We start from the raw sequence: 26,782 nt of genomic DNA, 5'->3' as shown, positions 1-26,782 counted from the left end.
ATCTGATAACGCAGCCAGTCATTTCTCTATAGGCCTACATTTACATTTTTCTTACTTTATTATGCCAACAATGTATTTAATTGAAGGAAAACTTCAATTACTACGGTTGTGAGGTTAAATATAATCTCTTATCTCTTTGGTTGGTTCTCCCATGAGAGTTTGGCCCGTTATAAATACAAAAGGTAAAAAAACTCATCAAAGAAAAGTTTGGAAACGTTATTTCGGTCAATTATTTGGCCCCTTTAATAATACTAATTGGTGTTGTATTTCATATCGTTGGAAAGCCTGATTAGTCACACACACGCACACACACACACACGCACACATACACACACGCACACGCACGCACACACGCACGCAAGCGAAGAAAGAAACAGCAGCAGGTGCTTACGTCATTTCCTCCACGTGGTTCAGGTCTAAACTCCCGCCCGGAACAGTCGTTTGTCAACACGGTTGAGCTCTATAGACCGGTGTTTTTGTCTGTGTCATTGTGTCCTTATTGTATTCTTTCAGCAGAATGGCAGAAAACACAGATGTTGACGCAGACAGTGACGACATTTTTGTCAACGAAGAGGAGCTGGAGAAGGCTTTGTGCGTGCTTGCTGGAAGCGACCCAGACAACTGCTCTTATTCCCGGGTAAGAAATACTTCCTGCACCGCCTCTCTGCAGCCATTGTCCTTCTACTCTTCGCTACATTTAAAATAGTAAACAGGGAAAAGGAATAATGAAGTGCTCTAGCCTTATATCAAAGGCGCGTCGTCACTTATGTGTGTTAACCTGCTGTGTTTATTGTTCCAGGGCTATGTGAAGAGACAGGCTGTGTTTGCCTGTAACACCTGCACTCCCAGTGCTGCAGAGCCTGCAGGAGTCTGTCTGGCCTGTACCAACAAATGCCACGATGGACACGATATCGTTGAACTGTACACAAAAAGGTAGGTTATTGGTATGTTGTGATCATGTTAAACTGTTTAGTAAAATGTATTTCAACACTTTGGAAGTAACTCGCCCACCATCTCATCTTTGTGATTCAGAAATTTTCGTTGTGATTGTGGAAATAGCAAATTTGGAGAATTCCAGTGTCAACTAATTCCTGTGAGTCCACCAGTTTTAAGTTAAAACTACTTCTAAAAAAAATAAAAATCTATGCCTCCCCAATTGTAATCTTCTTTTTTATTTTTTCTTTCGCAGACCAAAGACGTGCAAAACGTAAGGAATCATTACAACCACAACTTTAATGACCGGTACTGCACGTGTGACCGGCCCTATCCAGACACAGACGATCAGGTTTTCCTTCATTTTAAATCTCTAATCTCATGTTATCCAAAAAATGTTGACAAAAACTACTACATCAAAACTACTACATCATGTCACTACATTGAAATTCTTTTTTAAATTCCCCTGATAGGAAAACGACGAGATGATTCAGTGTGTCGTATGTGAGGACTGGTTTCATACCAGGGTAAGCAGAAGTCATCTCATCACTTCTTTTATTCTAATTTTTAAAAAGTCCTCCTCTCATTTTGCAGTAATTGCATTTGTCGTTGACAGCACCTGGGCTGCACTGTAGTGGACCCGGAGGAGCTGCAGGAGATGGTGTGTGAGGCCTGCATGAATAAGGCTCCTTTCTTGTGGACGTATGCTGCTCACTTTGCAGGTAACCAATAATCCTGACGTACTTCTCAAGGCAAACCTGTGTTTTTCACTTTGCAAACATCTAACAGACAAATCCAGAAGGTAAATATTTATTTCTCCTTTGTCTTTGTCCTTCAGCTCCTCCTGTAGTCACTATCGATCATCCTAAGGAGGAGGTGGAAGTCGATGTCGAGGGAGGAGAAGAAAAGGAGGAAGAGATTGTGTCCAGACAAAGTGTGGAGGACGAACCGTCCACTAGTGCTCGGCACACACGGCAGGAGGTGAGAAACGGTCACAGAGGACCTCTGCTTCTGTTTCAAGGTTTGCATGGAGAGTTTGCCTTTTGAGTTAAAATAGATACAGAGGGGTTAACAAATCTGTACTGATGCTATGTTTATGACTCAGGAGTGCTCTGGTCATCATAAAACATAGGGCAGTTGTCTGACAGGAGAGTTAAAAAGTCTATTATAGTGTTATTAAGTACTATGCTTTGGCAATTTTAGATCAGATATCATAGATCAGCAGCAAGTCAACTACATGTAGACATGCTTTTTTTCCTGGCCCCAATTGCAGCAATTATGTTGAGAAACAAGTCAGGTACTTATAACGACGATAACTCTTATACATAATGTTGCATTATGATACTAAACTAGCCGAACACAGAAAGAAGTGTAGAAAAACGGCAGAAGTATACATAATGGGCTCCTTGTTTCTCTTCCATTCATATTTTTCCTTAAACCGTGTTCATGGTTAATTTAGAAAAACAAATCATGTCACAGGTTGGAATATAAGACTAGCATCCCTAACCTAGAATCTTGAAATTATCTTTTTTTTTTAATGGATTCTAACAGTAGTAATTCCTTTAGAACTGTGTTGCTTTTATATGTAAACTGTATATAATATAACTTGCCTTGCTTTGTAACTCTGGCCTGTTCCACAGAATTTTAGTTTTTCAGTTCAGCTGTTTTGTTTTTTTTGCTGCCACAAGATGGAGCTAGAGTGCAATAAGCAGCTGTAGAGCAGGCTCTGGCTCTGGTTAACTTGCATTGCCCCTCTTCTGGGTAATTAGTGGAGAAATGACCTGTGAGCCACTGCTTCCCCTGCTCTGTAGACAGCTTTGGCCAGGCTTCACAGGACAGCTTACTGTAAACTGGTGATTTTCATCGCCCAATCTTCCCATCATGTCAGCTGCCTCTAGGCCTCCCCAGATGAGTCTGCAGTACTCTTTGTGGAGATATTTGATTAAGTCCTAAGTCTAGGTATTATCATCACCTTGTTTTCTGGTTTTGTTTCTTTAGGATGCCTCAAATAGGATGTCCCCTTGCAAACGGACCCATGAGGAAATGACAAACAACCCTGCTACGACCCAGACGGTAACCTGCAAGCTGAAGGAGCTGCAGGGCCAGGGGCTGGAACGGGCGAAACAGGGAGGGGTGTTCTGGCCTTATAGTTGGCGCTCAAAACTCTGCACCTGCACAGACTGCAAGGTAGACCACGAGTCCTTTCTCTCAGATTATATTATCAGCTTTGGTAAAGGCAAATATCCAGCAGGTGTTGGCTATACAGGTGATTCTGGTTCATGTGAAATGTCTGCAGTATTAAGACTTTTGTTCAAAAATAGATGTATCATATTTGTGTTGCAGAGGGCGTATGTGGCTGCAGATGTGCCGTTTCTGATGGATCAGTCTGATACCATTCTGGCCTACGAGAACAGGGGCCTAGAAAAGCCATTTGGGCAGCACCCGCTGATGGCACTGACAAACTGGATGAACCGTTCGCAGCAGCTAGAGGTCATTTACGGTGAGCAGCGGGAGGATGTGTGCTGTTAAATCACATTTACGGGACAGTTGATTGATGGAGACTAATTAATAATGTGTCCTTTCCTCAGGTTTCAACGAATTGACAACTTCGATCACGGCATTTTTAGATCAGTGTGTTGCTGAAGGGAAGGTGAGAAATGGACGATTAATTACAAGCATAATCTGCAATGTAGGGATAAATACAAGACCAGCTATTTACTTATTTACCTTAATGCTATGATGGTTTAACTTTACATGACAAATGTTAAATTTTGTCCTTAAAACACATTTGTTGGACTTGTGTGCGTTTGTTTTCTCCAAACCTCAAATCTGAACCATTCCTTCTCTTTCTCCATCAGACAGTCACAGTGGAAGCTGTGCAGGAGTTCTTTGAGGAGCTGCGTGCTAGAAAAAGACGCAGAACCAACACAGGATACCAGTAACAAGTGGTCTTGAAAGATGACCCTTTTAGTAGCTGAATAAAAATGGTTTCCTTTTGCAAACAATGTGATTCTAATGCTTGAAAAGTTGTTACAACTACTACTGACCTGCAGTTATTGTTGTGTAGCGTTACTTCTAGGGTGGAGGACTGTGACCACATGATCATAAATATCGATTACAATGAGGCCTTTACTTTAAAGCTTGTAGTTTTAAAGGTGTTACTTGAAACATAAATGGAAAAAAATAATTCTGGGTGCAGCACTTTATTCTTTAACAACTGTTATTGCCTTGCTATGATGTGGTGCCTGTGGTTCTCTTAAACATGATCATTCTTTGTAAACATGTCCAGTGTGTCTTTTTGACTGAGCTACACATTGATGTTTCATTGTTCAGAGGTTTTTGTGGCAATGGCTGGTTTAGAAATGTGCTTGTAAAAATGATGTGAAGAAACGTCAGTTTTTATGTGGATTCAAATGTCAAAATAAAGATCTCATTTTTCTAGTGCAGAAAAACAAACTCAAGTGAGATCAACATAATTCCATAATATCAAAGCAGTTTATTTTGAGGATGCCCAAGTTGACCACTGTTATGCACCTTTTGAGGCGACAGTAGAAAAATAGATTCAGTGAAACTAAATGCAACTTAATATCAATCTACAAACAAGTTTTCTATAATATACAAGTACAATGTACCTGTTGAAATTCAACACAATCACACATTTCAGATGGTTCAGTTTCAAAAGGTGCTAAATAACACTATGTACACAAAAGGGGGCTACATAAGATGTCAAAGAAGTTTTTGATGCAGGCTGGTAAGCTGGTAGAAAAGAGCTTGCATAGACATCAAAGTCATTTCTCCAATAAAGCCCAGCCGCAGGCGGGGGAAGGCACTGACTTCTCTACTGCAAAGAGCAAAACAAGGGCTTTTATTCAATGGAACAGTGTCCTGGAAAATATAACAACTAACCAACATGAACATGGGGAGGAATCTTGAGTTTTGCATTTTTTCCCCATGAAGCAACCTAAATGGAAAAATGATTTTTCTGTTTGGCAACTTCATCACTGCTAGGATGAGAGCTTATGTCTTCAGATCTTCTACATATTCCTGCTACTCAAAAGGAAGAGAGAGGGGAAAACATCTTGACAAACATGGTACTCAACACCACCTACAACATTGAACAGACTGCCCTAATTAATATCACTTAGAAACAAAATAGATTCTGAGACACAATCGTTTTATACCACACATTCTTAGTGCGACCTCATGACAAAGACAAGTACACAGTGTTGTCCACTACAGTTTAAACACAAACCTTCAACATCCACTAAATGTGATAAGAAACCATTAAAAAATTAATGTGGAACTCAATTCATTATATACAATTTCCAATGGAAAAATGAGCCAGTTATCGCCAACTTTTTCTTCAATTAAAAAAATCCGTTTGGTTCGAAATTCATGTTCCTTTTTCCCTTCAGCTTGTAGACCGGTGGCTCTTGCAGTGCAATGATACTCGTGTGTGAGGTTGTGTGCCAACTGTAACAGTAACAGACTTTTTATGTGTACTCTGAAGCTACAGCTGATGCAGTTCTTAACAGTATATTGAACAGTATCAACACTGGATGTGCCTCTCCAGTCTTCCATTGGGTGCAGAGATGTGTGCTCGCATGGTTTCGGCATCTAACATCCACCTCTATCACCCAGAAAAACTGCATGGAAAGAGTCCATCGAGAGCAGAACAGTCAAGCGATTAAGAGGGGTTGCGATATAATGACATCATACTTAATTGAATAAAAGGTAGCTAGAACTGATTATTACAAGCGCTGATTAAGGCTTTAGATTATTTGATGCTACTGGATTAAACAGAAAAAGGAGCTTGAGCACACTGACTGCTGCACTCTGTGCCAAAGACTCACTGATATGTACAAACAGACCTGACTAAAGATGAGAGTGTACAGTACTGAGATTGTCTAAACACCTGTGAAGTTATCCTTGCAAACAGACACACGCACACTCACACACCTGTTCCAGCTGAAAAAAACAATAATCACCTAGCACTTGATCACTGCGTGTCAGTTGCCATGGCACCCTTACATTTTCCACTGTATTGCAGTAATAAACTTGCATGTGATGGTCCTGTTTCCCCCTTTTTTATCTGAAAAAGACAGACTCCTGCCTCTAAGCTAGATTCTCAGAGGCTGTGATGGTTAAAGCCTGACACAATAATCAGACTTGGTAACAGGAGAATGACGAGCACTGATGACCTACTTCCCGTCAGATCCGATTGCTGCTTTGTGTGACCAGACTTGGCCCATTACTCATCAGCACTGCAGATCCACAGCCAAAGGAGGGAAACCAAAATGAGTTGCTTGCTATAGACATGCTACAGGAAGAAACTGAAATGTAAATTAACATCCGTTTTTAACACAACTCTCTTGTTTTGCAGACTAGGTGCCATTGTTGGCTTGTGTAAATTGTGATTCCTAACCTGTCATCTCCCCATTCTATGCTAAGTGTTGTGACCTCTGCATGCAGGATCCACACATCATGGTGCTAACCCTGCTCTTTACAATCAAACCCAGAAAAGCCCGAGTCCTCCTCTGAACCAGCATGACAATGTAGGCCTTGCAGAGATCAATTACAGGCATCAACAATTAACCTACATCTCTCACTCTTTCCTCACCCTGACTGTGTGATGGATAGCACAGTGTGATAGAGGTAGGACAAAAGGACAGAACCTATAAATAGCATCCATCGACCACCCTGTTCCCTGCAGCTCTCAAACACACATACACGCAGGCACACATTTAGTGCTTTTCCATCCACTCTGATGGCAGCCACTCGTCACACTTTCCCTTTTCTTAACTCAACCCCTTGTCCTTGTCTGGGGTTAAAGTGCAGATTTTTTATAAGGGTAGTCAGGCTTGCTGGGTGACCTGCGGTCTCTTGTGATCTCCTCACTGACACTGTTCCTGTGAGGCTGCTGAAGGCCTGATGATTCTCCAGATAGAACCATGTCCTCTGGGGCATCTCTAGATCCTGTGTGCCTCTCTTCATAGCTGTCCATGTTCCCGCTGGGAGACCGTAAGTGGCCTAAACCATGAGTAAGGTCTGTCTCATTTGATCGCCCCCTAGGGATGAGTCCCATCCGAGGCTGGGCTCCAGAAGGGCTAGAAAGGACTCCGTCATGCCTCTGAGAGGTCATACTGAGGACGTCCAGACGTAGTGGGTCTGTAGCAGTCCTCCCCTGTGGGTGTCCCTGGGACTGAGAGTCAGACATGTATGGGGGTGGGTAAGCGCTGGAGGGGGTGCAGCTGTGGCTATAGAGGTCTGGTCCTGCATAAGAGGGCAGAGGGTGAGAGGACGTTGGGGTTGCAGGGCGGCAGGAGAAGTCATACAGGTCAGGGAACTCGGCCTGAGCCTCCAGTTTGGGTTCAGGCGCGTGTCTCTTGCAGGAGTGGCCGTGTCCGGGACCGTGGCCATGGCTGAGGCGGGCAGAAGGGCAGGGGCCGTGGGGCAGATGGTGGCCTGAGGGGCCCATTGGGCTAAGAGGGCTGTCCCTTTCCATCTCCGCCATGTGCTGCTCCCTCAGGGACATGACAGAGACACCCAGTGCAATATCAGGCATGAACTCCCTTATAACAGGCTCCATGGTCATCTGCAATACAAAACAGTTGAATAAGTGTGAGGTTACTATGTAAATCAGCTTCTCATGATCCCAGCCACAAACCATGCAGCCACACCAGAATAAAAAAAAAAATGAATCACAAGGAAGTAACATCCACTCACCGCTTGCCTGTCTGAAAGCAAAGCTCGGCCCATAGGCTGGGGGTTGGTGCAGTCGGGGGGCTGAGGCCGGGGCACAGAGGAGTAGTCTGAACTGCCATGCTTGGACGCATGGCGCTGGATCAGAGTGCGGTTGCAAGGGTAGGAGAAGGATCGGGTGGGGGTGGGCATGGGCACGCGAGGTCGCCATGCACCCTTGAGCTGAGCGTGGCTTGGTGTGGCAGGGGGATGGTAGGGGGGTGGTGGAGGAGGGAGGGGAGGGTGGAAGCCTGCTACTCCTTCCAGCTCTGAGAACATGCTATCCATTGCTGGGCTGCTATTAACCCGACACCGACCCACCTGGCGCAATGCCAAAATCGGACTCTCATCTCCAAAACGTTCATCAGGAAAAAACTTGTATGGGTTCTGTAAAAAGAAAATAGGAGCTAAAGAAATGTATGTTCATTGTAGTATTTACAGAGCAACAACTATTTTAAGGTAATTCATAAGATTTATCCGGGTTTGCTGCATAACTGAGGTCTCAACCTTCCTGTTAGAATCCCAGCCTTAGTCATCCTAGTCATTCCTGCTCTAACCTCGGGGGACAAACTCTGCTTTCTACTAACCTGCAGAAGTTCTGTGGCTCCGTCTGCCAGACCAAACTCCCTCAGCACCCGCAGCTGCAACTCATAGCTGACCGTTGCTCCTTCCCCACAGTTGAGGGCGTAAGCTCTCTGGACCTGCTCTGAGTGTCTTAGCTCCTGCAGCCTGCGAATCATCTCTTTTACCACCGGCAGCTGAGGCACTGTATGTACAAGATGAAGACAATTCATTGTCTAAAAAAAAAAAAAAAAAATGTATTCTCCCAAATGGAGTGACCAAACAGTTGGTCATTTGTCAAAAGTTTTCTTACCTGGAATTTCATTTGCCACCACCGATGGAGCAGTGTTTGCAGTGCTTGCCATTTGCTGGTGGCTGATCATGTGACAGCACTGGGGCACAGCGTTATTCACCATGTAGAGCGTGTCTGGGACATTGGACATGCGCACTAATCTCAAACGCACCAGGTCTGTCTGCTCCACCATCATTTCGTCAAGCACAGACTAAACATAGGTAGAGGAGAGAGGGAATATTAGACCAGAACTTCCAATTAAAAAAAAACTTCCATGTGCAACTCAAACACTGAAAGGATGTGCAAATTAGTACCACTTGATTGACACTTCATCTCATAATGATTCTCTCCGGTCTGGGGATGTATTCATAAATATTCATGGCCCCCGAAGAGGCCTGTAATTTATTAGGAAAAGTGTGCAAATGGATATAAAAATTGAATTTCAGTCAAGATGATGGAAGTAACTATTAAAAATTGTGAGTGTGCCTCAACATCTATGCATGGATATTTTTTGTCATGGCTCAACGATGAACTTGCCCACAAATTTTACACAAGGCTCTGAAAGGTTAGCCTGACCTCTTCAACTTCAACAGCTTCTTTCTTTGTTGTAGACTCCATCAATCAAAAGTGTTTGAGCCTTACCTTAGCCTCCTCCACATAAGGAGAGAAGAGGCGCGGACGCACGTAGATGCCAGCGTTCTTCTGCCGTAACCAGGCATTAGCTTTTCCTCCCTCAGCTGTGGGCAGCATGTCTGAAGGAGGGGTGCTTATTAAACCCCTCTTTAACTGTGGGAAAAGGTAAAGAATGGTGATCAATACTCAGTTTTAAAGATCACACCAGGGGAACACTCATGCAGACACATTAACAGGAAAAAGAATACTGACCGCGTCAGATAGGACGTCGCTGTTTGGAGGTAAGATGTGCTCAGTTCGGATAAAGGGGAGGAGGGGAGACAAGATCTCCTTTAATTCTTCCACATCCAGGTCTCTCCTCTTCACTCCCCTCTTGTTTACGCTGTGGGCTGTGCCGCTCAACAGGTTAGGCTCTGGTTATATAAGGACAAGAACAGCCATCAGCAGACTATTAATGTCATGCATATTTCCATGACGATTTATGATAGCAAGATTATTCTTTTAATACCTTTAATGTGACCCTGCTAGCTATTGTGTGCTTGGATAACCTGCTGCTGTAACGCCAGAATTTCCCAGTTTGGGATCAATAAAGTAATTCTATTCTATATTTCATAATTTGTCTGTCAAGTTACATTTAATAAATTAAAGCTAAGGATTGCATCTCCTGCAGTTAGATTAGGCATCTTAAAGCAAGATGCTTGCCCTTACAATACGATAACTTATAACCTTGACTTTAACCCTACACAAGACTATTGTTTACAAGGCCAGATCACACAATAACACCACCCATCAGTATGAGGTCACTTCCTGCTGACATGGGAAACATTCAGCTCCTTTGTGTCATGTTTTTAGGTGTATTTTGGAAGCTGTGGATAAGTGGGTAATTTCCTCAGGGCCATTAGGGGGGCTGCTCAAAGGGTAATTATAGAGTGTATTATCTTACCCCTGTCTGCCATCCTTTTAATAAGCTGCTGCTCGCCCCACTTCACAACATACTTGAGAATGTCCTGCTCGCTCGCCTGTGAATGAGACCAGGGCAGAGAGAAACAGATATATAGGTTTGCGCAGAAAGAGAGACATTTATTTTTAGAACAAGGATTTACATTGTCAATGACAAAACTAGGAATGTGTTAAATGAGGCTAAGGGGGAAATGCAATGTGTTGAGGAGGTGTCCTATCAAAGCTCAGGCCTGGTTTGTTTGCGAGGTTGAGATACAAACATCATCTCAACTATCTGCTGCATCGCCCGAGTAGACTGGCGGTGCAGATGACAGCTCATCTTTGATCGAAGGCATGTGCCTCCAGGGAACTGAACCCTGGAGACCCTTCAACCAGGGCGAACAAGTCAGACATGCATTACTTAAACATCATCAGGAAAATGTATTATTTTCACAGAGTGAGTTGTAATTCAGAGTGACAAAAGATTGACAGGTGATTTGCATTTCTGTACCTGTAGATAGTCAGACTGGATTGCGTTGAGGAGGTGCTCCTTGCCGAGCTCGTAGAGAACATTTGAGGTGACAACCTGACTGAACTCCTCACAGAGGAAGTGCATGGCTTGTCTGTGGACCCACTTGGAGCCATACGGCTGGGAGCTCCATTTCAGGATGGGGACGAGTGAGTCCAGAGATAAACTTTCCACAATAATGTCCTCACAACCTGCAAAAATGACATGGACAAACAATTTACACATTAAATTGGGTCACATATATATATATATATATCATGTTCCAAAAGCAAGCAGAGATATTGAAGCAACAATACTATAATTAACAAAAACTGAAAGAAATAAAATCGAAAAGAACTACACCGAGTGAACACAAGAGGTAACTCTGCCAGACCATCAGTGGTTTTGACTTGTATTCACTGACCCAGTGAGTCTACCTCACGTAGCCCCCACATCCTCCTTGCTGCATTTCCAAAATCAGAGCACATACCAGAACAGCAGGTAGTGATTTAACTCTGTAAAACAACAACCCACAGAAATGCCTTTGATACCTTGATGTGTTTCCTTCTCAAGCTGCCTCTTCTTGATCGTGATGTGTAAACACAGCAGCCTGAGGAAATGTGTTGCTGGTGCTCAAACAAACACACATTTTCAAAATGTGTACACACTTGTGTGAAAAAATTAAAACAAATATTGAAAAGCCACAGAAAGCTTAAAAAGTATGTATCCTCTAAAGCCATTTTTCAATACGTTCGGAATGTATGAAAAAGATTAGCCCACACTAGCTCTCAAATTTAGATCTATTGAGGCAGAATTAAAGCCTCTAACCACCACTGAGATTACTATTTGATCAACCAGGTTAAGCTTTATATCCCAAACTGCGTGGTAGTTGCTTTTATTTTCAGCCTTGCTATGTTAAATAACAATTAATACAAATTCATCCACATCCATTGTGATAAAGTCAGACTGACCGATGTCCAGTAAGAGCTCTAATCTAAATCACAAGGTTGTCATCTTCCTCATACCAGGACGTCCTGTCCATTAGCTCACACTCCTCTGGGAGATCCTTATCTTAGAACTTGAAAATCTAAGCTTCCTCTCCACCCCTAAACCAACACTTTGAAAGTCTTCTTTGAGACACTGGACACCAGACTTGAGAGGGAAGGCTCCAGTGATACCACAGAGTCTGAAGCTCCATATCCTTCCAAGCACAACTCGCACATTTTCAAGACAATCACATACACACATTTAAGAAATAATGTAAATGCATGTACATACATATGCATATTTGCTCAAATTTATGAATTGTGCACTTTCCCTAAAGGAATCCTAAAAAGCAAGAAGCAGTAATGACTAATAGAAACCCACAGCATTTAAAACTAAAGATGGGAATCCTGCAGCATTAAGAAGACAGCTAAAGTTGAATATTGACCTGGGCACTTTGCCTTTTTTATCTGCAATAAACAGAGTGACAGGGGAATGGATTCTCAACATGTGTGCCTCGGCTTATGCCGCTGGTCCCTGTGCTGTCTGTCTTCTTAGAAAGTGCTTTTGTTCCCGTCAGTCTATCACCTTTGCATCTTTGCCCTCTCTTTAAAAGCATACGCAGAGGCACACATGTGCAACGCCAGACACGTTCCCACTAGGGACCAATGGCACAGGAAAGCAAACAGCTCTGCGTTAGCCCATTAGAATTCACAGCGACAGCCAGGCTTTATTGATGTAGCACTTTTATTGTGAGCTGGAGATTAGGATCAGCTTTTTACTTAATATTAACCCTCCCCTTCTCTCCATGGGAGGTACACTGCATTTACTAGAGCTTAGCCAACTGACAAGAATATCAACACAATAATGGGAGCAGCCAGTGCCAGCTCTACATTAGACTTACTTTTCACAACATTGCATTTGCAAGTGCATTTTGTCCTGCTGTTATTATTTGGATCCCAGTTGTTTATGGAGCACAGTCTCCAAACCCACTTAAAACATCAACTGCACTCAATGGCCTACAAACAAGGCTGTGGATATAAATTATGTCTGATGATCACTCAAGGGCTTCAGTCTACACACTCCAAACACAAAATATGGCACTGAATGCACTGGTCAGTCAGAGAGCATGGAGGTAGAGTAAATACTACAGTGCACATGCTGAAACCACACCAGCTGGTTATCATCTCTGCGGTGTACTTGAAAAATTAATAAGGCTTTTAATATTGGCTGCTGTTTGAGTGAGATGGAGTCATAAAGGGACACATTTTAAGAATTAAGGATTGGGAATGACAGAAAGCTCTAATGCTCCACAAAAACCTCTATCGTCCAAGACTCCACAGACAGAGATGGCAGTCGAAAAGCGCAAGGGGCCGGGGGAGATAGCGTGACAGATGAGGGGGTGATCTCCATATAAAACCTCTAACATAAGCCCCTAAGCTGCCTCCTGAAGAAACATGACAGATTGTTAAGTTTCCAACAGTGGGATGGATTCAAATTTTTTTATTTCATAATCAACTGCTTCTGGTTGGATTTCACACTTTTAAATGTGGAATATTTTGTAATCTAAAACTGAAAAAAAACATCTCCAAAAGAGAAGTAATACAAAGTCAAAAAAATAGACAAAGAGAGGCGACTTGGACGAAATGACATCGGGCCAACCTCAACCATCTCACCACATTCCACAATGAGGTTTCATGGGAACTGATTAGTGCCGTGCAGCACAGTGGGACAGGGAGGAGAGGGGATAAAAATACCCTCGAGTAGGGGCTTGTCGAGAGGGGGGGATGGGAAGGAAGAGGAGGTGATGGTGTGCTGGGATGACACTATTTGCCTGCTTGTCAGTTTAAGCTGCCAGAGTGACCCTGTGAGTGACACTAGAGCCGTAAGGTGGGAGGTGGCATCTAATCAGCTGTGTGTGTGGTGATAGTGTAGGATGCTATTCAGATCACTGGACATCTTAAAACTGTGATTGATACTTTGCCAAGTCAATACAGTCATTTAAGCAGTTGGCCAAACTAATCCTGTGGTTTGGAAGGGTTTTCAACACATGCATGGTTACTATTGCAGGGTGCAATATTTCCAAGAATTGTTTTGCTTCCCCTTTGGACACATGTTGATTTCATTTCCATCTCAAACACTCACATCCCCTCCCATTGAACTAAATTTGTACTGATACTGCAGTTTGAATTTCACCACGGCTGAAATATCTACTTGATAAAGAATCTTTGCATTTGTATCAATAGCAAACCAAGTTTTGCAAGTCTGTTTTTCAGTAGAGTATATGGAGAGGCTAAATATGTTTTGTTTCTGTCGTAGCTTCAGAGTAAAAAGCATTTTAGTCACAAAGAATTTAGCAAAGCAAGGCACAAAGAGAGGCGATGTCCCAGGAGGGCTTTAACTGTAACAGTAACTTTCATAGATTAACTGAAGTGTTGTAGTCAAAATAAACTATAATGAATGCATTTGAATATGAATTATTATCTTCACTGTGTTTTTAGTTGGACAAAATAACTACAGGTTTATTTCATTCCTTGAGGCTGAAAAAAAAGTATGCTTTTAATGCACCAAATATCATCAAATGAATACATAAAAAAAACAATTCCCATCTTCGTGGTCTTACGAAAGACAAGATGGTAATAGGATATGCTAACAATGAGTTTCATTCATCATATCTTAATTCACAGTCAGGGTGATGGGCAGGCCAAATGAGGGACTTGTTTTGTGCATTTGAAATGGTCCGCCTCAAATCCTGCGCATTGCAAAGGTCATTTTATTTGAAGAGGAGTTTTGTTTGGGGGTTTTGGAAGCTGAGGTATGCTGCTCTGGAGGAGGTGAGAGTGACAAAGTGACTGACATGGTCAAACGGTGACTGTCATGTTTGGCATGGTACTAGGGTCACTCTAAAACAGTGGCAAGTCATCAAGACATCTGGGGAAAGATAGGCCAGTAAGTAGATGAGCAGTGATGAGTTGTAAACAGAAGTTCAGATGTGCTGCACATATCAGAAAGGAAGCTGTCTGCCCCTGAAGACACAGACAAGCCCTCCAGCCTTTAACAGTCTGTCACTGGCAGCTGCAGCCCTAACACCATTTACAGTCAGACAATCCTATTTAGCCTGTTCTTAACAGCCATATTGCATATGGACATGTGCACATTTCAGAAATAATGAAAGGGTGGAATATTAATACATGCATATATTAATGTTTGAGTAACATTATATAAGTGAATGGGGAGAGGAGTTAATGCAGGCCTAGGTCTGCTGAGGCACACGTTAATTAAAAAGTCCAGCCAGTTAAGTCAAAATCAGACTGTGTTATTAAATCCATAAACACTGGCCATATAATCACAAGAGTCCAGACTTACAAATTAACTTTTGAATTCATGGTAAAGGCAATTAAAATGCATAATTATGTTTTGAACTATTTGTCCAAGCTGACAACTTAGAAAACATATCGTTTTAATCAAAACAAAGCCACAATGTTAGGCCTCATATATGTCTGATTTACATCTGCAAATTAAGTTTACCAAGCAGCCATACACAAACAAACAGTATGTCTTTAGTCTGCTTACTGTTACTCTGGGCCAGCTGTGGCTCAGTTGGTAGTCATCGCCTTTCAACTAAAAGGTCGAGGGTTCGATCCCCAGCTGAGCAACATGTCCGATGTGTCCTTGGGCAAGACACTTAACCCTGCATTGCTCCCGCTGCTTGGTGGTGTATGACTGGATTAGTGTTGTACTTACTCTCTGATGTACGTCCCTTTGGATAAAAGTGTCTGCTAAGTGAATTGTAACATTGTAAACATGCAAGTTTTACCCATTACCTACCTTGAGCAAGCATACTGAACTCCAAGAACAGAGCAATGTGGAACAGCTCCATGGCCTCCTCTGTGCGTGTGCTAGCTCCACGACCCCCAGACACCAGGGCTTGCACCTCGCCGAGACTACCTGCTGAGGGGCTTCCACGCAGCACCAGCCCGAGCTCGACCACATCGGTGTACATGCAGTGGAGGATAACCTGCACATATTTTCGTGGGATGATGGACTCATCTAAGACTATTCGGGTGGGTGTCTGCAATGTTCGCTCAGTCATTTCCTCTCCTGTGCGGATGCGTCTCTGCAAAAGGTTCCGAAAAAAAGGAGAACGTGCTGAGAGGATAGCTTTATGAGCCCTTAGGTCCTCATCTGGTGTCCCTGGGACTCCACTGCCTCCTGAGCCCCCTGTTGGTGCTGCCGCCACAGCGCCACGCTCATTGCAGCTCTCTATCATCTCAGAGTCCGAGGAGAAGCTAAGCAGTGCATCGTAGTAACACATGTAGTCAAACAGGCCCTTCATATCAGCCTCGAGTGAGTTGGGCGTACCAAACTCCTCACTCAGTTGCACCAATACATCCACATTTTGCAGCCTGCTATCCTCCGCTCCGCTCACCCCAAACTCCCCAGTGTACAGGTAGTGAAGTAGGGCAGAGAACATGGGTACATCAATGCCTGCTGTCTCAATGTCCATAAGAACCTCTGCTCCATAACCAGGCGATGAGGAGAGCAGAGTTTTGAAAAAAGGGCAGCGGGCAGCAAGGATGGCCCGGTGAGCTGGGAAGCAGGTACCTTGAAAGATGAGGTCCACATCGGTGCAGTACTTATGCTGATAGAGTGCAGCCAGATTGCGTGCCAAGCTGGGTGCCTCGGCACGTGCCAGGCTGGCTTGGAAGCTCAGCTCCTTAAGGGCTGCTGTGCCCTCGTATTCCTCCACCAGGGCGTTTGTGTCACGGACATCCCACCCTGATAAAAGCTCCCGCATCTGCCGCGCATGATCTGCTGAGCGGCTGGACTTCCTCCTTTTGATGAATCTCCTTTTGAGGGTCGCCAGTCCAAGACTCTTCTTCTTCCTGTCTGCAGGCCGTTCATGGCCGTGCTCCAGGCTGTACAGCTTAGACTCCCAGCCATATCCCTGCTGAGAGTAGGATGACGTCCCTGAAAGAACACCATTACAGGTTAGCGTCACAAGAATGGTATTTGTATTTTAAGTCTTAAAATACACAGGTTATTAAGTAAAAAAACTTTTTTTTTTACTGACATATCTCAGAAAAAATATCCATCAAGGTGAGATCCTGGGTTAAAGAAAACGCGCCTGTGCCATTTTGAGAATGTTTTGTATAGAATGGCAAAGAAGAAAATCAGGTTTACGTTCTTGCTTCTTACGGACTGTGTAAAAAGGGGTTATTCCTTTCCTCACCCCAAAACCAGTTCACTCTTAATGACTACTAGAAACACAATCTGTCCCTCGCACCCCTGCGATGTGGCCAGCTCCATCATGCCAAGCACAAACTAACCTGAGCCAGCCACCAAAGCATTTGGATCTAGTTCAACAACAGAAAAAAAACAGACAGAAGCCATTCATTTTGTTTTGATTTTCAACAAACTATGGTTCATCCCAGACTATGAACCAATGTTCTTCCTTGTATTTATCAATGAACTCTAATCCATTCGCATACTTGGGCCTCATCAATTAAAGTAAAAAGCAGTTATCATTGGCTTGAGAGACAGGACTCGCACGTCAGAGGAAGCTGTGCCAAGGAGATCCTCTCTGCCTGCCCTTCTCTCAGCATCCATCACTGTGACCCAAATAGTAATCATTCTAACACTGAATCATCAGCAGCCTGAGCCAAGCAACCAAGCAGCTACAGAGGGGAGGGGAAACCTCAGTGGTCTCAGAGAATACATGGATAATTTGTCTTCTTTAACAATACTTTCACTAAAATCAGGTCTACAAAAAGCTCAGAGCCAATATCAATTTGGAAATTAAATGAACAGTGATTTTTTACTGAGGAGCGATTTAGTTAATTTAATGTCTGAGCCAGTCCCCTAAACCCTTTGGAAATGAGGGCTGCTTTAAGAAGCATAAACCAAAAGACCTCAATGGTTGATAATTTAGGAGTACCAAAACAAGATATATATAAACATGAAGTGTGACCTCAAATGGTTCTACCCACACAAATTAACATAACCCATATTTTAGACAGATTTGCAATGCATGCAGGCACCAACTAACATGAAGTCAAAGATAATCTTTAAATGTTACAGAAACATGAACTGAAAGTAACACTGCTGAAATAAGAACCAGAAGCAAAATGGTCCCAATAATAGCATTGAGTAGACAAATGTAACAGTCCAATAAACAGCCTGTAGCAGAAAACAGTGACAAAAATCATGATGCCAGATTAGCTCCCATCTTCTGATAGCCAGCAGCCTTATCCTAAAAACATCACAACACAACAACATGGTAGCAACAAAGCTAAGACATAAACGACTACAGTATTTTGTGGAATAAGTGGATTTTAAATTTTCAAAACTCTGTTTTCTCTGCATATCTGCTTCTCATCATACTTTGTATAGTCCATATGGTAGTAAAGAGTAGTGGTACACCTTTTAAATGCATTTGAGGCCATTGTAGGAGTCAGTGGTGTAGTTCAATAGCTCTTGCACGAACCCAGTTGTTGGGGAAGCAGGTTAATCTAATGTAAAGTTTGAGTATGGCCATGCTAGAGCTACATGGTGGGATTTGTGTCAGGGACACATGTTTGTGTGCCAGTTTGACAGTGCTGTTTTTCACTTTACTTCAGTCAGATGAGAGTGGGAAATCATGACCATCAGCCAACCTCAGACAGAGATGGGCTGTCCTTTGATAATTAAAGATACAAACCATCTAGCAGAGCTGTAACTGAGTTAGCTGTGCAAATGGTCGAAACACCCTTACTCAAACCCAAGACAAAAAAATGCCCACCTATAAAAGTCTGCTGTGCCTGTGCATTTCCCCCTATGCGTGGGGAGCATGAGTGTGGATAGCTGGATCCATTAGCACCCATCCTCACTTCTCTTCACTTGCTATTCGGGGGTCCCCCCTCTTGCTGAGTCATTCTGCTCAGACGACGTATTCTTCTCAATCTTCGTCGTGGGTCAGGTAGAGGATCCACAGAAGCGTCCTCAGAACCTTGGCCCCAGCCTGCTGTGCCTGGAGAAAGGTAGATAAAAGACAGAAGCAGCAGAAAATTAGAGCAATAGATGTTTACCTGTAGGTTGACGCATTAAGTTTATTGAAATATGGCTGACTAATATCTCGCAGGGATTTCAACTTGATGAGCTTGGACTGTTGGAGTCAAAGAAAATAATAATAAAGATAACTGCTTAATAGCGAACAGGCCAACGGAAGCGGCTCATGACTTGAGCTGTGGATGGAAATTCACTGCCTGCCTTTTCTCCTTAACACCATATGTAAAAGTTCCCATTACACAGAATGGCTAATAACTGGATATAATAAGAAGAGTTAGAAGAGTTGCCCAATAAAGGGGACAAGTCTGTCAGTGAAAAGACTTGTGTGAAGGCTGCTCTTGTGTATCCTTGCTTGTAGCTCCTCAGATTTCCCTCCTCTCTCCTCATGCCTCATTTCAGTTATAAGAGCTTTGGAACAATCCTTATAACAAGACAGGGCAAGAACTATTCCAGTTCGGCCGAGCAGCAAGGAACTGTTTTTTAAAAGATGCAGGGACGGTTTCATACAGGTTGATTTCTTAACTTTATATTATTATCCCAAATATAACCTGCTACCAAGCAGGCTAGGTGTTCAGTAGCTATAAGTTACCGTGGTGATCTATCCTGGTAAGAAGTTAACCACCATCATAGTCCTGAAACCCCAGAGTTAACCTTGAAGTTGCCTTGACAATGTAAAGAATTACATTTTGCAGATTATCAGTTATGCCAATGATAAAATAACCTCTGTTAACTCCAAGAGACTGTTTAAAACCTGGAGGTAGTCTCAGTGATGTCACCCATTGGTTTCTGAAGTTGACTTCTGAGCCCACAGTTGGTGGTCGCCATATTGTAAATGCTGCCCTTAACTAACTTTTGGTCAACCTAGCAACATGGAGAGAGCTGGAGCTGAGGTGGGCCTTGAGCCTCCTGAAAAACAGCTACAATACGCCTGCCTGCCAGTCAGCTCATCCAAGCTCGTTTTATGAATAACTAATTTCCTTCATAAATTCATAACAGATGATAATAGAAGAATCAACTTGTGTACAGTGGGTGCCAAAAAAGAAATTAGCTTTTCAGACAAAATGTGTTTATAGAACTAGGCTGTATTCATTCTCATTTCTGCTGTAAAAATTGTGTTTTTTGATTGGGTGTGTATGTGACTTCCGAGGCTTTTGCAGCCAGCCTCGAAAGGACACCTGAGGAATTGCGGCTCCAACTTCAGCATATAATTCATTTTTCAACACTGGATATATTGAGTCAGACTTGTTCACAACATGTTGCGTATGAAGTCATTGTTGTTCTTTTTCATATGCAGGTCAGTTCAGGACCTTGAGCAGTACACACAGAGGTATGATACAGACCACATATGAATAGTAATGTGAACAGCAAAAAAATTATCTGATCTAAGATATTGACAAATATGGCTTGAAGACTTAAAGTAGCCAAATTGTCTTCTATAGAAAATGACACTTTCTGATAAATGTACTCTTATACATGAATTATCCATGTGTCACTCACTTCATTGTGATGCTGCTTTTACAGGACAAGCAATACGATTATTAGGTAGCTGTTGAGTTAAATGGTTCACACACAAACAAACATAAGTCTACAGCAGCAAATGTTGAGAAGGAGGTTAGTCACTGTAAACAAACATTTTTTCTTTGCTATTCTGGCCAGCCACAGCACCAACAAGGCTCTCAGAAACTTTTTTCTCTCTCCTTTGAACCGTCTAAAAACAAAACTATAAAACAAATGGGCAATGGGCACCACATAAATTAAGCATACTCTCTATTCATCAGGCCATAAAATACAATGTGAGTATATTTGGCCTCCAGCAAATAGATTCAAGATCCACATCGTTTGATTCTTTTTCAAAATAGAGGGACAATAATTCAATATACAGTATTCCAAGACACTTACATCTTGGGAAAGCTTGCATACATATACCCTTTTCTTTAATAAAGACTTGAATATGAAATTCTTATTACTCAGGACCTTTAAATAACTCATTACAAAAGAAGTAATATGTATTCTCTCCTGTATGAAAGACTGAACGAAAAACTAGATTGTGATGGTTTATTCGCTTTAACTTGGCCTGCAAGTTATTTCTGCCTACCATGCTAATAAATCACAGCGCCTGCCCCTGTAGAGCCGAACTCCCCAGCCTCCCAGGGGTTCAATGGAAAACCACAGCCTCTTACTCCACTCCATACACACAAATACTTACCAAGCAGTCACAGTGGAGCACTCCACTAAAAATGTTGGCTGATCTTTATTTCATTAGACTGCTTTAAATAAGCCCCATCTTCATAGGGAATTCATTTGGACAAAATTAGAAATTGAATTTGAATATGTAGGAGTGAGGAGGAAGCCCTTGAGATGTATACTGTGTTGTTTACAAAAGAAGGTGTAGGGGGGTGAGAGAGAGAGAGGGGGAGACCTCAAAGGAGCCGAGCAGAGGCAGAATAAAACAAAGCAGGCAACACATCAGTCGAACAGCACCAACTTCCAACTCGGCAGGCAGACTCGCAGCTTTAACTCATTCAAATGAGTGAACCAAATTTAACTTGAGCTGCAGTGCAGAATTCTAAAAGCATAATTTAGGACAGCTATTTCCCTGAGACCTGACTCACACCGTTCAATAAGCGGTATCTCCACCATAATCTCTCTTATGGTGGAAATTAAGACACTTTTCCGCAGTTTAGACTGAAACAGTGAGCTGCTCTGTTGTGCTCAGGCTTGGATCAGAGGGGCAGTGCCACAGACAAGAGGAGAAGGGGGGCCAACGCCGGCCGAGCTGGACTGCATGTCCCTAATGAAAGGTGACAGGAGACACTCCCTGCCCCCCTCCTCTCTCTGCAAACAAACACACACGCATGCAGACATATGCAACCTTTCAAACTGCTCACCTTGCCTCCGTTATTAGGCTCATTTTCTTGTATTGAATAAAATCTATTCCAAACAGCCCCTTGCTGAGGTTTATTAAAACAAAACTACAGCCTCCCCCAGAACATTACCATACAAAAATGCTTGGTGCAAGAGCGGGACCGATGTATTATTCAAATGACAGTCAAGGCACTTTATCAATCATTGATGTGGATTTCCTCATCAGGGCTAGAGAAAAAAAGGAAGCCAGTAGGTATTTGGATTTCCTTTGCTGTTAACAACCCCACATTTCAGCAGCATGTTCTTATCAAATCGATGCAGGTTTTTACAGGTCATCCCACTTAAAACAAAGCTCTGCTAATGAAACGCACTCACAGCAAACACTCTGAATCAAAGTGACAGCGGTAATGAAGCTTCATCAGCGTGACAAGACTTCTACTATCAAAAGTGATGGGAAGAATTTCATGGGTAGTGTAGCAGATGATTGAGAAATGTTTATTTCTTGCCTCTGTTCAAGAGTTTGTATACAAAAACATACATTGCTTGGCCATGATGGCACAAAAGAACCAAGGTGCAACATTCTCCATTGGTCTTTTTTTTCTTCTTTTTTTTTAATCTTGTGATTTAAATGATGAAATCAGCACCTTTTGATAATTACCTTTGTAAGGCTAATTGACATGGCCCCTAATCTTCTGAAGAAGAGTAATCAGTGAGTCAGTCCTGAATGACAGGTCAGCAACTTCCAAACACCTTTTGTCTTAAATTAGTCCAGTCAAAGTTTATTTGAGCTAACTATCAAAAGGTATGTAAAAAAAAGAATTGATGTACAGCTGTACTGATTTGTATGTATAAATCAGGCTAACAACATAAAAAGCAATGTAAAAATCTAATCAAAAAGTGAAGTGAATAAACTTAACAAAAATTAATTTTCAAGGACAACAGTCTTAAATCCGTCACTCTTCAAAATTACTGGCAATTTTTGTAAGTCCATTGCTTGCATGCTATTATCTTAAATACCTTAGCGTATCTTAGATGTATCAGAATATCTCCAGAAAAGGCACAGAGAATGTTTTTTTTCAGTATAAAAAGAAATAAAGACAGATTCAGGCCTGGTCCATTAAAGTCAAATATATATGTATCCAAATCATGTCAACTCAGTCTCTATTATAATAAAAAAAAATTAAGTTAAGGGTAAAAAGTATAACTTGAAAGTATCGCTATAATAAAGGCTTGTAAACAACCTAAGGGCAAAGCTGGCCATAACGTGCTGTGCAATCCAAGCTGGACAAAAATACTGAGTCAGACTATAATTATAGACTGTTTGACTCTTGGATATCTGATACAATCAGAGATGCACTAAAAGGGTCATAACACTTAATGCAAGGGTGAGCAGAAACCAGAACTTTCTAACAGAGTGATCTCAATAACACTGATATATCTGCACAAATCCCATAGAAATGAAGCAAAAGTGGAATATGGACTGCAGGCGATGAGAAAAAACAGAAGATATGACTCCCTTCCTCCTATCAAATAAAAAATGTCATATCTTCACTAAAATGATAGCTGAAGAGACAGAATTCAGAGGCAGAGCAGAGTGCTTACCTCTGCAGTGTTTTGCCAGCCAGGTCAATCAGTGTAACAGTTAATCAGGCCATTGGACTGATTACAGACTCTGCCAGGAGAGCTACAGGAAGCTACAGGAACCAGAACGGGCTGGAAACGACAACACACTAAAATGACAGAGACATACAGAGGAAACAATAGTCCCCACATTGATGACTCATGGTGGGCAGCCTCTGGATTAGCCATGTGTCGACCAACAATAAGAACCATAGTGCTGCATATTTGGCATTTCATGGACTATGTTCTCAGCCGATGGTCATGTTATGCTCTAGAGTTTAAGATAAATATGGTGCATTTTGCACATAATATTTAATCTGCATCACATTATTTTCTTCCTTTCAGACCTTTGTATGACATCATGAGAATGCCTTGTGCAAAGAATGAACGGATTAATGACAAAGCAGCCCTATACCAGCATGCAATACAACACTGAACAGGGACCATCTTTTCAATAAAGAAATGTTAAGTGTGCACACACTGGTGACTATACAAACACAGCCTGCCAGTCCATCTCTAGAGAATGAATGGCAGCCCAGAAAACTGTGCTTATTTTAAGTGAGTTGTCAATGCTCCTTGTTGAGTTATCCTAGCGGCCAGGGTAAACAGAAGTCAGGCCGAAGTCCAGCTCATTCAGGGATTCTGTGACAAGTACTTGCAAGCTTATGGCGGTCATGGACGGCTAGCCATGTATCTCAAATAATTACATGTCATTATACAGACCTGAAGCATTGACAAAAAAAAAAACACAGCACAACAAAGCTTTAAGAATGATAAACCTTAAGCCCAAGAGTGCAATAAATACACCTCTTCCTAATGAAAAGACAGAGAAGCCAAAAGCCCAAATCTAAGCAGAATTTCAGTTAGATTACCACAAGGTTATCACAGCATATGGCTCCTCGGCACTACAAAAAGGATGACAAACTTCATAGACATTAGTGAAGAACCTCCAAGAGATAGAAAAACAAATAAATATCCTTTAGGGTTGGTTTCTAAACAGTAACGTAGACTTTAAAAAGGAAGATGACAACTCAAAATTGAAGAAACAATATCTGCAATATCAGCAGTTATATCAACATGTTTGTATAGCCTATCCTTTGACAAGTGGAAATTATTATATGACTTTGATAACCAATAAACCCATATCAACAAGTAGGTTACAGATTGCAATGGGTTACAGGCCAAATTGTTGCCATAGCCCAACCTATCAACAACTATCTGACACAGTGGCAATAAACAGCAACATGTAGGTTGATCTTCAAAGTGGGGATGCACATTCAGCCTAAACTTTTTCTTCTGATCTTGTCTTACAAAAACGACATCCGTGTTCCCCTCTGTACCCTCTGTGCATAAGGTAATAAATAATTTGCAGTGGCTTTGTTAGCCCTGCGTTAACGCGGAGCTATTGTTGCTCTTTGGGGTACTGGAGGGCTATCGCTGCTCAGCGGAAAAGCCCTGGTTAAAAGTGCATGCAAGAGAAATAACCAAGTGGGTTGTTTGTCTGTGCTGATAAAAATGGGAAGTAGATTCCCAATATTACACGAGTGCCTAGCAAGAGGAGTCATATTCAGCACAGCCCTGTAATTAGTAGCATATACAAAAAAGGGCTAGGGTAAGCTACCTCTGCTGTGTCGCTTTGACTTTACCCCCCCCTCGGAAACATCAATTTACTTCGACATGGATTTAAAGCAACTGTTGAAAGCGAGCGTTCAGAAATATTTACCAGAACACGGAGAGCTTCGTCTGCATTATTTTTTTTCCTCGTATCACATCGTGGTTAAGACAGTACTCCCGACCCAAGTTGTCCCCTGTGCTGAGAGAGAGAAAAAAATGCAGCTCAACACCTTCTTTTTCCAACTCTGCTCATTACGCACGGCTCGACGTCAACGTACACATTTAAACCCCGATATGCAATTACTTCCACTTGCATCGACTTTCCGGTGATTTTCAAGCGTTAACCTCAACTAATAACTAAACTATAGCCGTTTTATCCTCGGTTCGGTTCGGTATTTCCCCATAGTACCACAACGCCTTGTTGGGTGGTTGATATGGCCTATCCCAACGTAACCCGTTTCAAAGCTTCCAAAATAAGTAGTGGCACTTCCGGTTCAACCTTTCAAATTAAAGCACTGGACTAGTACGACGTTGTATTTGTATCGGGAAATTGTGCCATATAAACGCCCTTCAGACCCATTTTCTAAAGGCTATTCTATGTTGAAGACTAATTTCATGCAAACTTTTGGAAAAACATCTACTAACCGATGTTATTAGGCAAGGTGAGCATCCGCTTCTCCATTATCGCGCTTTAACTTAGGAGCAAAATCCATTTGGTTCCTGTGTTTTGGTTGACTTGACAGGTTCTGAATACTGTAAGCCGACTGGTTAAGAGGCCCGTCAGTAGCCGAGTCCAAAAAAGCTTGTGCAACTACAGATTTTCCGGCGCCCTCTATTGGTTTCTTTGTGGAAATTGGTATCATATTGTCGTACCTTTTTCCTCTATAATAAGATTTTTTTTTTCAAATGATACAAATCTGGTCGGAACATTTATTGATCACGCTAACCATAACCTTTTTGGCAGCCTAAAGGTTTATTGAAAATATATTAGAGCATAGGTTGATATAGCGGTAATCCCTCCACCCCATACACACAAAAAAATGTTTTTTTTATTACTTTCTTTTTTTATATCTTTGATCATTTATGTCTATGTGAATTTGCCTTAATCTAGGCTTTAGTATCGGCCATGGGTTTAGGCCATGGAAAATAATATTACAATTTAAAGGCATCTGGGGAAACTCAAGCTGCAGGCCCTACCATTATTTTGAAATGTATTTTATTAGTAAGGCTTCCCCTGATTGAAGTTCATTCAGCCTCCTGTTGAGGGCGACACAATACAGCTAATGTAAGACAAAGCATGTTTAGTACATAATGTAGTCAGGCTTTTTTTTAATTCATCATCTATGGACTCCAAGGTCATTGTTTTGCAATGAAAGAAGCTCCCGAAATTTTGAACGACAATTAGGCTTTTCATTAATAAAATACAAATGAAATGACACTGAATAATAGTAGGAAAAATCAACACAGTTTTACTCCAATGACAGCAGAGAAAAGCCACAGAGGTCTGCTCTTATCTTAATATTAAAGTGCGTAGTTTTAGTATTATTCAGGCAGCCAACACTCTAATCAGTCAGAGTATGAGTGAGTTATCTTGAGTCCTGAGGTTTTGTTTTTAGCTTTGAAAAACATGTATCTCTGCTGGGAGTTGGGTTAATTGTAACAACCTTTAAAAACAAAATTGAAGCTTTGCAAGGTTGTTTATTTTTTTTAAACATAAATCAAATCTAAACATTTTCGTTTATATGCTGTTTATTATAATGTAAGATTTGTCTTAGAATAAATTACAAAAATACTGATAATAAGCTTGTGAATTCAAGGACTAATTTTCTATATTGTTTAGAGAATCATTTGTGCGATCTTGTCTTCTTGTTTCCTCAGGAAATGAGCGCACTGTCAGTTAGACAGTAGCTGAAAGTTGTAACTTTAGAATAAATACTCAAAAGTTTCCATTAATTGTCAGAGAGAACCGCTGCTCTTATGAACATTTTTTTTATTGGGCTGCATTATTCAAAATGAAGTACATTTGCATTATTGAAATTACTTCA

At 41.8% G+C, this 26,782-nt stretch overlaps 2 protein-coding genes across 3 annotated transcripts; one reads left to right on the top strand and one right to left on the bottom strand.

Moving 5' to 3' along the window:
• The first annotated feature begins 386 nt into the window (after positions 1–386).
• On the top strand, positions 387–4,217 carry LOC109992549 (ubiquitin protein ligase E3 component n-recognin 7). The gene is made up of 11 exons (XM_029279582.2): positions 387–637; positions 800–933; positions 1,033–1,093; positions 1,190–1,285; positions 1,407–1,460; positions 1,550–1,655; positions 1,772–1,914; positions 2,932–3,120; positions 3,277–3,433; positions 3,522–3,583; positions 3,792–4,217. The coding sequence occupies exons 1-11, from the start codon at positions 518–520 to the stop codon at positions 3,873–3,875; spliced, it is 1,206 nt and encodes a 401-aa protein (XP_029135415.1). The 5' UTR covers positions 387–517; the 3' UTR covers positions 3,876–4,217.
• Positions 4,218–4,409: 192 nt separating this feature from the next.
• Positions 4,410–25,191, bottom strand: btbd7 (BTB (POZ) domain containing 7). Of its 2 annotated transcripts, none has more exons than XM_020645217.3 (12): positions 25,016–25,191; positions 24,847–24,936; positions 18,373–18,600; positions 15,420–16,562; positions 10,611–10,819; positions 10,104–10,179; positions 9,413–9,573; positions 9,170–9,313; positions 8,549–8,738; positions 8,262–8,440; positions 7,660–8,061; positions 4,410–7,528 (listed from the first exon to the last, which is right to left on the bottom strand). In XM_020645217.3, exons 3-12 carry the CDS (start codon positions 18,452–18,454, stop codon positions 6,761–6,763), a joined length of 3,354 nt encoding a protein of 1,117 aa, XP_020500873.1. In that variant the 5' UTR covers positions 18,455–18,600; positions 24,847–24,936; positions 25,016–25,191; the 3' UTR covers positions 4,410–6,760. The 2 variants fall into 2 exon arrangements, with proteins under 2 accessions (XP_020500873.1, XP_020500874.1); XM_020645218.3 differs by having other exon boundaries at positions 24,847–24,931.
• Positions 25,192–26,782: the final 1,591 nt, after the last annotated feature.

The sequence above is a fragment of the Labrus bergylta genome, chromosome 18, assembly GCF_963930695.1.
Source record: "Labrus bergylta chromosome 18, fLabBer1.1, whole genome shotgun sequence".
Classification (NCBI taxonomy): domain Eukaryota; kingdom Metazoa; phylum Chordata; class Actinopteri; order Labriformes; family Labridae; genus Labrus; species Labrus bergylta.
The sequence above is the reverse complement of the archived record's forward strand: the minus strand, read 5'-3'. Positions and strand labels throughout refer to the sequence as shown.